The 10,338-nt window shown below is 35.7% G+C and overlaps 1 protein-coding gene across 2 annotated transcripts; it reads right to left on the reverse strand.

Moving 5' to 3' along the window:
• Positions 1–260: 260 nt before the first annotated feature.
• LOC105421285 (pyruvate kinase isozyme A, chloroplastic-like) lies at positions 261–7,746 on the reverse strand. 2 transcript variants are annotated; one of them, XM_088855402.1, is made up of 7 exons: positions 6,945–7,746; positions 6,732–6,819; positions 6,430–6,620; positions 5,400–5,518; positions 4,360–4,603; positions 1,395–1,629; positions 261–811 (listed from the first exon to the last, which is right to left on the reverse strand). In XM_088855402.1, the coding sequence occupies exons 1-7, from the start codon at positions 7,518–7,520 to the stop codon at positions 480–482; spliced, it is 1,785 nt and encodes a 594-aa protein (XP_088711528.1). In that variant the 5' UTR covers positions 7,521–7,746; the 3' UTR covers positions 261–479. The 2 variants fall into 2 exon arrangements, with proteins under 2 accessions (XP_088711528.1, XP_088711529.1); XM_088855403.1 differs by having other exon boundaries at positions 6,732–6,823.
• Positions 7,747–10,338: the final 2,592 nt, after the last annotated feature.

The raw sequence follows: 10,338 nt of genomic DNA on the forward strand, positions 1-10,338 counted from the left end.
GAACGAGATGAAGGTGGGGGAGGAGGGGGAGTAGAGGGAGCGGGATAATGATGTTGGCTTTCGGGACAGTGATGTAGGCTTTCCGGGTGATAGGATAGAACATTTGTCTTTTAAAATATTTTTTGTATTGTTAAGGCATGTCGGTCTTCATCCTTTTGAAAGATGTCGGCCTGATTCTTTACTTATTGTCACTTTCAAACATCTTTTCATCAAGATGAATATCAGCTTGTATAGGAAAATGATCACTGATCTCTAAGTTATTTAATCACGGGTTATAATTTACCTTGGATTTCTTACAATCAGATGAAAGGAGCCTCAAATTCACATAAAAGATGATAATTATCTTTTAACTTCTCAAGCCACACCAAGACTTCCTAAGAACCCACCTACCATTTTTGCATATACACCAGTTCAGTATAACTCGAATTAAAACCAAACATCTGTCAACTGGATCAGAAATTCCAAAAAACTGATCATCATTAAGCAATGGTCCTGACTTGTAAAGACTGCAATGCTCCAGTGGTTGTTGGATCAATGGGTGTCACATCAGAGACCACAAGGACCAAGTCCCCTGATTGAACCACCCCCCTCTTCTCTGCAAGACCAAATGATCTCCTAAAGTTTTCTTCCATGTCAATTGACAGCTCAATTCCTAGGGGGATAACTCCCCAATGAAGGTTCAGAGCCTTCCTGGTGTTGTCAATGTCGGTGAATGCAAATATAGGGGAGTAGGGGCGGTTGCGAGATAAGAGGGAAGCCATGTAGCCGTACCTTGTGTAGACAAATATAGCATCAACTGCGAGGTTATTAGCTGCAAAGAAAGAGGTATTCAATGGTCCTTTCAACATAGAAGTGTAGGAAATTTTGATGAGTTTCAATGGTCCTTTCATCATAAAACTGTAGGAAATTTTGATGAGTTTCAGTGAAGTTATGGTGTTCAGTTCATTGTTCAATGGTTTGAGCTCAGTAAAGTATTACTCAATTTGAAGGACTTTGCTGACAGTTAATTGGCCAACAATGGATGTGAATGTTTCATGGTAAACTACAGAAACCAAATTTGCACGTTTTCCCAAAAGTGGGCAAAAGAAAAAAATAAATGCATAGGATTACTTAAAATGATCATGATGCATTGGTCATTTCCAGAAACAAACAGAAAGGATGCAAGTCTCTCATACAAGAAAATGGGTCGTCATCATCCCATCAGCGGCATGGAAGTTGAAGGAAAGAGAGTGGGTATGCTACCCATTGATAGCACAATGATGATCCTTATGACCACATATTATTATGTTTTCATCTCAATCATTATCATACTTTCCCAATAAAAAGAATTTTATGATTCAAAATTCACACCATGGGCTATAATACAATATATAAGAGTAAGGATAAGAACATACCAATTTCAACAGCAGAATTGCAAATTTGTTCGGCAATCTGGTCGGGAAGTGATGTCCCAAGCTGCAGTGGAACAAAAGAGTTGTGGTGCCTCTCCTCCTGACACCAACCTTCCATGCGAGCACTTGCTAAACGCAGCACCCCAAGAGCCTTGTCTGAGTACATTCCAATTGCTGACTCACCAGATAACATTAGGGCATCTGCAAGTTGACGCACGGCCTCTGATACATCTGCCACCTTAGGCAGAAAAAAAAATCGCTATGTTTGAAATAATTCCTCTTGACCCATGTCACAAAATTGAAATAAAAAAATAAGTACTAAAGTAAATATGGCAATTGGTGTATGACATGAATGCTTGATTTGGTGTGAATAGCAGTACAGTCCAGTTGCTATGGTTCATTGATATTCACTCAAGCCATGCCAACTAATTAGTCTAAGATAGCGATCTTATAAAAAGAAAAGAATTACGACTGCACCAATAACCATATTTCAACTGAGTCCACTTGAAGCATGTCCCAACAATAAAATAGAATAAAACTACATAATTAAACAAATATAGGGATTGCTGTGTGACTTAAATGCTCAATAGGGGGCCTACTCACCCATGTTTCATTGAGATCCAACCATATATATATGGAAAAGTCTTCCCAATGCCTATAGGTGAAACTGAACAGTGATTTCGGCTACCCTCATCACCATCCAAAGTTCATCGTAAGGTCACGATTGTCCAGTAGTGTTTCATTTTTTATTTTGTTTCTAAAAATCGGAATGATCTGAAATTTGGAACGTGCGTACATCTTAGTGAGACTCACCTAATAAAAATATAAAAAAAATAATTCGCCAAAATAAATAGACTAAAATACCCCTGAAACTTTTTGGGGGTATTTTGGTCAATTTATTTTATGTAAAATAATTTTTTGATATTTTTCGTAGATTCGCTTATTTTTTATGAACACACGCTCCAAATTTCAAATCATTCTGATTTATAGAAAAAAAATAAAAAAATGAAACACTATCGGACAATTGTGACCGTACGATGAACTTTGGAGGGTGATCAGGGTAAGTGAAATCACTGTTCAATTTCGCCTACACGCCTTTTGTAGTATCTTCCATATATATATATATATATATGAGAAAAATTAGCGTGAACCCACTAGCTCACTAGCCCACAACTACATGTGAGCCCAATGGATTCATCAGTCATGATCTCATTTCGTATTTTAATTTTAATTTTTCTCTACTAATCCAAATCACATAAAATTTTAGGCGTCCATTCTTCTCATCAAGGGGCACTTAATAACAATATTAAAAAATAATTCACATAATATAAATTGATGAAAATACCCCTAAAACGTTTTGGGGGTATTTTGATCTATTTATTTTTTACAAATTATTTTTTTCATATTTTTATTAGATTCTCCTGTTTTTAAAGAACACACACCCAATATTTCAAATGATTTGGATTTACAGAAAAAAAACTAAAATTCAAATACGAAATGCAATCGTGATCATGGAATCGGTCTAGATTGAATCTGAGCCGTTGGGCTCACACTGGTCCATAAGCTAGTGGGCTCACGTTAGCCTTTCTATATATATATATATAGATAGCAAAGTAAATAGATAGATACATTGATAGATAGGTATACCCATTGGCCAAAACACATAGATAGGAGAAGTTTTTTGGGCTGAAATTTTGCACAACATCCTTCATTCAAAAAAATAAACAATTAAAAAAAAAAAAGGAGACCAACTTTGAGATCTTGATGGCCAACGTTCACCATCCACCAAATAGATGGCCCGTGTTAACCTAACATGACAAACTCATTTCCCCCTTGTTTATCCTAATTTATTTATTTATTTATTTTTAATTTGCCTCGATGAGATCTACATGTGTTGTGAACATGGGTAGAACAACCCTCTCTAGCTCAAAATAGCATGTGTTACAGTATAAGTCCTTCGGCTAGTGTAATCTTTCGCTCTTAGACAAACCCACAGACACATAGCGTACACATGAATTTATAGACATGCCCTTAGGATATTGAATTTATGAAAATACCATTGATGCAAAAAATACGTACAATATGATTTCCTTCATTACATTGGCAAATAACAATTAAGAAGCAAGAATAAAATACAAATTAACTCTTGACAATGGTCTGTCCATTATGTACATATGGCTAACTAGATATTACAAGAGCAATCCCAATTGAGTTGATATATCTACTATGGTCCAATTGGATGAGTGATAAGACAGAAGGGATATCATTCGAAATGAATCCAGTCGGGAGAATTTAGGTGTGGCACCAATAGGCGATAAGATGAGAGAGAGTAAACTTAGGTAGCCTGGTCATGTGTGGCACCGACTAAGTACATCACCTGTTAGGAGGTGAGAGTTAGTCCAAGTAAGGATTGAAAAGAGCAAGGGGATATGGGGACTTATGGCCTCATTGAGGGTAGGTTTTTAATAGAGCAGAATAGCGGACTAGGATTTGTGTAGCCGACCCCAATTAATTGGGAAAAAGCTATGATGATGATGATGATGATCTACTATGGTCCAATTGATAATAATTTTGCACTAGATCATTTAAGAAATAGAAAGAATGCATGGTTTCTAATTCTATCAAACTAAACCTGCCCAAATCAACTTAAAATTCTCATCTACTCAATTGCACAAACACTACGTAAGCCAATCCATGTTTAAAGTTATGGATAAATTCAAAAGAAAACATCATAAGTCAAAGCACTTAGGTTCCTTGCCTTAATAAATCTGACTCAATTTGTCAATTCAGACCTTTACCCTGAAGAGGAGCATAAAAAATCAAAGTGGTTTAATGAGCCAATGTACATCCGACTCGGGAAAACGATCAGCGCGCACATTTGACATTGTTCTTTGTTTCTCCAATTCAAACCATTTTTTTTTTGTTAACTTCGCATTAAAATTAGAAACAGATTTATTACTAGCTATACCTCAGCACGTGTAGGAGTTGGATATTCAATCATAGATTCGAGAAGTTGAGACGCAATGATCACAGGCTTGTTGAGCTGTCTACACAAACTAGTTATTTTCTCTTGGATAGCTGGAATCTGTTCAAGAGGAATTTCCACTCCAAGATCTCCTCGGGCCACCATGATTCCATTGGAAGCCTCTATGATTTCTTCTAAGTTCTCAAGTGATTCGAAACTCTCAATCTTCGCCAGAACTTTGATGGACCTGCAATATCATGTCCAGTGTAATATTTCAAGATATATGAATTTAATCAAAGAGAATCAGCATAAACAAATGAATAAATATCTACTATCCAAAAGTTCTGTAACTAATGCAGGGTAATAAAGTGTTCAGAAAGTATCTAGAATCATATCAATCTCCCATACAATAAAAATATTAGAAAAAGTGCTATGCAATTCATACATACAAATGTACAAGTGTGCTTCTGTATGAGAGTAACTTGGCGCATGTCTACATGAACGCTCAGTCACACTTTTTACCTTCATATCTCTATTAACCAAATTTTATTTGATTTCTTATTCTAATTTGTAAGTTCTTCCTATGATCAAATCTTGGGATTCTTTCGGAACTACAAACATTACCAATGGAAGTAGCACTAGCATGGACAAGTTATGGGGCAACACGAAGTCAAAACAGAATGCCAATATAACTAGAGCAATTGCCTCTGTTGATGGATTATACATATATATTACATATATGTAAGAAGTGTGTGGGTGTAGATTTTTCTTACCAATAAAAAGAATATATAATAATAAAATGGCAGCTAAAAGAACCACATCATCTTTATTTCTAACTGCAACAGATTTCATCCACAAGAGTTCAATGAGCAAGTAAACACACCACGAATTGTTAAGTTGCCCAAGAAGAAATATCCACGTGAAAAGTAAATTACAAACAATAACTTCAGATTAAATGATAAACATGATGGATAAGGAAACTTGATCTAATGGAACTAGAGATATCAGGATGCTCTACAGAGGCGGCATGTGTATTTTCTTACTCAGATGATCTTGTAGCAAGGTAATCCTTAAGATTCCTGATATCATCAGCTGCCCTTACAAAAGACACAGCTATAAAATCAACTCCTTCAGATATTCCAAAGTCAATATCAGCCCAATCCTAGCAAACCAAACGATGAATAGACAGTGAGAAAAAGGAAAAATGAAGAAAAGCACACAAAATTGACTAAAACAAACATGGAATTAGAAAACTACACACTGCAATGAAGCATGACCAAAAAGAGAAAGAGCAGAACAAATGTAGACAAATGAGATGATTATTTTTGCTAACCAGACATTCTGGCATTCATTGGTATAGGATAGAGAATCAATACTATATCCATAACTTTACAAATACATTAGGTTTGCCACAACTGAAAAGGTTCCCTTTGATCAAGAATGCAAACAAATCTTCAAGCAACCAGTCAAAAATTACATAAGACTTCCCTGTGCAGACTTAATAACTGATCCAAGCAGCCACAACAAAATAAGGAAAATGATACATCAATAAATCATCAACACTCAAAACATAAATGCGATAAGATAAGAGTTTCTAACTACCCAAAGCACTTCACATGTTGAACCCTAAAAGCAGCTTGACCAACCACCAAAGGATAACTGGAAGTGGAAACATAGGCCAACCATTTGCATATGTCATTTCTGAAGCCAAGACAATTAAGTACAGCAATCTTAGAAAACATGTGCAAACTACCAACAGCATAGTTTTAAAATGACATTCTACCAATAAAAACAGACAACAAATATATAGAATCCAACTTAAAAGACTATATAGGGAAGAGATAGAGAAAAAGTACTAGTTTATTTTTTAGAGGAAGAAAAATAAATGTACATGGAGATGCTTCAACTAAGCACAACAACATAACAGACTTAAGATCTCCAGAACAATTGCAGATCACAATCAGGATCTTAAACCAAACAAACAAAACTTGAGAGAGAACGAGATAAATTTAGACAAACTACACAGGCTCAGACAACATCAAAAACACAATGCTGCACATAAAGAGATCTAACCTTTGCTGACAATGTTGGTAGTTCGAAATTCTTCCCAACACGCTTCCCATCTCTCCAAAAAGTCAATTTAGCCCGAGGTAGAAGTAAACCTGGATCAATACACTTGCATCTCAAATTGTTGCCCACCTTCTCAATAACTTCAAAGCTTGCCATCCCACCATCAATAACAAGTTCATCACCCACCTCAACACCTGAACAAAACCATAGTCATACAAAATTTTAAAATGAAAAGGACAACAAAGATTTGATATTTTCTGAATACGCCAAATCAGCACCCCCCATCTGAAGTCTATATACCATACCATCAGCAAATCCTTCACAGTTGGCTTGAACTGTGTGAGGCTGAGGACCATCAAACTTCTGTGGTGTGAATAACCATATTGATCCATCCTACCTCATAATAACAAACAAAATACGTCAATTTATAGCATTAACAAACTTGGGCAATCTTAAAAATGAAGTTGAGAGAGAGAGAGAGAGAGAGAGAGAGAGAGAGAGAGAGAGAGAGAGAATACCTCAGGTTTAGCCGATGAAGGACCACCAAGATCCACCATATGTATCTGACTACCTTCAGTATCAATCATCAACGAAATGCAATAACCTCTCTCCTCATTAAGCCTCTTAATGTTATGGATCACTTCTCTATGCCATTCCCTAGTGTTATGGCACATGTTAAGTCTAGCCATGTTCATTCCAGCCCTCGCAAGAGCCTCTAACCCCTCGAAAGAGCTGGAACCAGGCCCAATGGTGCATACAAGCTTAGTTCTCCTAAGACCCAACAATCCCCTCTCTTTCAACTCTGCTTCAGCAACCACATCAAACCCTAAATCAAGTGAAGAGACCTCTTGTTTGACTTCACCCTCTGCATCTAAAGCCAGAGAGTTTCTCACTCTAAACCGATTTCGCTCTGGATAAGAGAAGACACCCTGAGAAAAATTGGCATTACATCGCTGCTTCGGAAAACTAGAAAACCCTAATTTCAATTCATTGGAAAACCTTAATTTTGACTGGTTTGGAGAGTTTTTTATCAGGAAAACTTCTGCTTTTGTGGGGATTCGAGTGGTCCAGAAATGGATGCAAGCTCCAGCCATGGATAAAGTGCGTTTTCAGGTGAGGGGGAGAGAGCATGAAGCGAGAAAAAGAGGTGGTTTTGAAGAGGGGAAGAGAGAGAAAAAGTTTTTGATACACATTTGTGGGAATGTCCGCCATTACTATAGCTAGTACGGAGCTTACAAGGTCTGGGGTTGAAAGCGTTCGGTCGGCGGATTCCATGCGCTTCAAAACAGAGAAAATCCAAAGAGAAAAATACTTAAGAATGAGAGAGAGAGATGGTTGGGGGACTTTAAATATTTGAAAGTTTGTTTTATCTGAGTCAACTTCACGTAACAACGGTCACATCCTTTGTCGTGAAAAATATTTGATTTAGGATAGAAAAATGTTCATAATTATTTATTTTTGGTATAAAGATATGGATGTCATTATTAATCATCAAATTTGAAATCAGGTAGTTGAAGATATATTATTGTTAGAGTTCAAACTTTAAAATAATTTTTTTTAAAATATTATATTTATTTATTAGATTTCACATTCAATAACTAAAAATAATTATGATCTTTTTGTATAAAAAATAAATGATCTCTTATTATAAAATCTCAAATAATAATACCCCATTTCACTTTTATTATTATTATTGTAGTGACTCTCTTTGGTTGTTGCTGCTAATATCATATTACATAGGAGAAAGTAACCCCTAATTGATCGAGCCTCACAAACTTTTGTATATGGTACCAACTACATGTATAAGTAGTTGTGGCTTCATTTTCAGTTGCTTGATTTAAATAGATGGCTAGAATTGTTTATGTCAGAATGTCATGCAGAACCAATTTTAATTCGTTTTCTACAAAATACTTTTAAATAAAATTTGGGGCGGCTCCTCTTCTAAAGGTACCTAACAAAAAAAATGTTTTTGCCAAAATAAAGGGATTGTATACAATGAGACTATTTACCTTTGAAATAGCGAGGTCACAATTACTTATAACCATCCAATACGAATTCTGATAGCTTGGATGTGCCACAAAGTACAAGAAATTTTTTTTTGAACTTTGAGCTTGGTCAATGAAATAAATACAACCACTTAATTTCACATCCAATAGTCAAGATTAGTTGTGACCAACTTGTAGAAAAGGTACATGGACTCATTATGTACTTTCTAAAAAATAAATGACCAAAAAGCACCATAACTTTTGAATTAATTTGATAATTAGGAAAATTACAAAAAACTCCCAAGACTACACTTTCTATGCAACTAACCCCAACCTAATTTTTTCTCACTTTTTTTCTCCAAAACAAACTTCCTATGCAAATACCCTCAAGGGAAAAAATTCATTTTTTTTAGATGGAAATGCCTTTCCCGTACACAAAAATCATTTTGGCCAAATTTGACGTTGATTTTAGACACCAGGAGCACATTGCCGGAGTGCACAACTACCGGACCGAAACTGAGTACTGCCGGACCGCCCTTTACAAGTGCTGAAGCCCTGGAATCCAATAACATCTACTGCTGGACAGCCCTTTGCGACTGTCGGACTGCACTTTATATAGTGCCGAAGCCCTACTACCGACCACGCTTTACACGGTATTGGAGCCCTACTGCCGGACCGTACTTACATAGTGCCGGCCCTATTGCCGGACCACACTTACATATTGTCGGGGCCCTTATTTTGGTGGGATAGAGGAGAGAGAGGCGTGGGTAAAGTAAAAGTAAGGGAGGGCAGTTTAGGCATTTTTTATTTTTATTTGGTTGGGGGTATTTGCATAGAAAGTATATTTTGGAAAAAAAAGTGAGATAAAAAATCAGGTTGAGGTAAGTTGCATAGAAAGTATAGTTTTGGGGGTTTTTTGTAATTTTCCCTCGATAATTTTCTATCGCCAAAAATATATTTTTATTATTTTTATCATGTGAACCCATATATGCATGCTTTAAATTTTATTGCAAAAAAACTTTATTATCATCATCACCAGAGCCTTATCCTAATTATTTGGAGTTGGCTACACGAATCATATTCTACCAATCTACTCGATCCAAGGGATTACATATGTTTTATATGCAGGTGGGATCACACATAAAGTTTTCCCTTTATATAATAAAGGCTTGTGAAATGCCTCTCAAACATTTGATGTCACTTAAGAAATTAAGGTAAGTAGTTCTTTGCCGTTCCAGCGGAATTTTGATGGATGAACCTCAACAATCCCTTTTTGACACGCTCATAACACATTTATGCAGTAGTCAAATTACACAAGGAAAAGTTTATATAAGGTTTCAAACCTATAGTGTGTAAGTAAGGTGTACCTCAAAAACCTATCGTGTTGTTACTATGGATACGAAAAAAAATAAATTTTCAAGTATTAAAAATAGTACATCTTATAACACATTATATGGACGGTAACTGTCAATATTTTAAAGTATTCATAGATCTATTAGATCTGCACCATTATTTAAACTTTCAAATTTGTAATGCAGATGAAAAATAAGTTTTAAGGCCATCATAAAAGTTTCAACACCGAAAATGCACGTTTCAACAAGATTTTAAGATGCACCTTACCATAATTGTTTAGGGTTGACTACTTATACAAACCTCACCCATTACTCATTAGAGATGAGGAAAGTTTTTAGATGTCTAAAAATCCTTTCAACACATGTTCATCTGCCCAAAACTTTGGGGGATTTTTGTTTTTCGATGAAAATTTTCATGTCATCTTTACTTGTCCTTAAGATCAACAAAAAAACAAATAAGATTTGAAGCTCAAAAATCTCAAAACCAAATCCCATCCATTTGTGAAATTATCAGATCTGGGGTTATGAGGGTTTCAAATTCTTTTTCCTTTTTGAAATTACCCCATAAAGCAAAT

This window comes from Amborella trichopoda, chromosome 13 (assembly GCF_054954075.1).
Source record: "Amborella trichopoda isolate Santa Cruz 75 chromosome 13, AtrichopodaSantaCruz75HAP2 v2.0, whole genome shotgun sequence".
NCBI classification, from domain to species: Eukaryota; Viridiplantae; Streptophyta; class Magnoliopsida; order Amborellales; family Amborellaceae; genus Amborella; species Amborella trichopoda.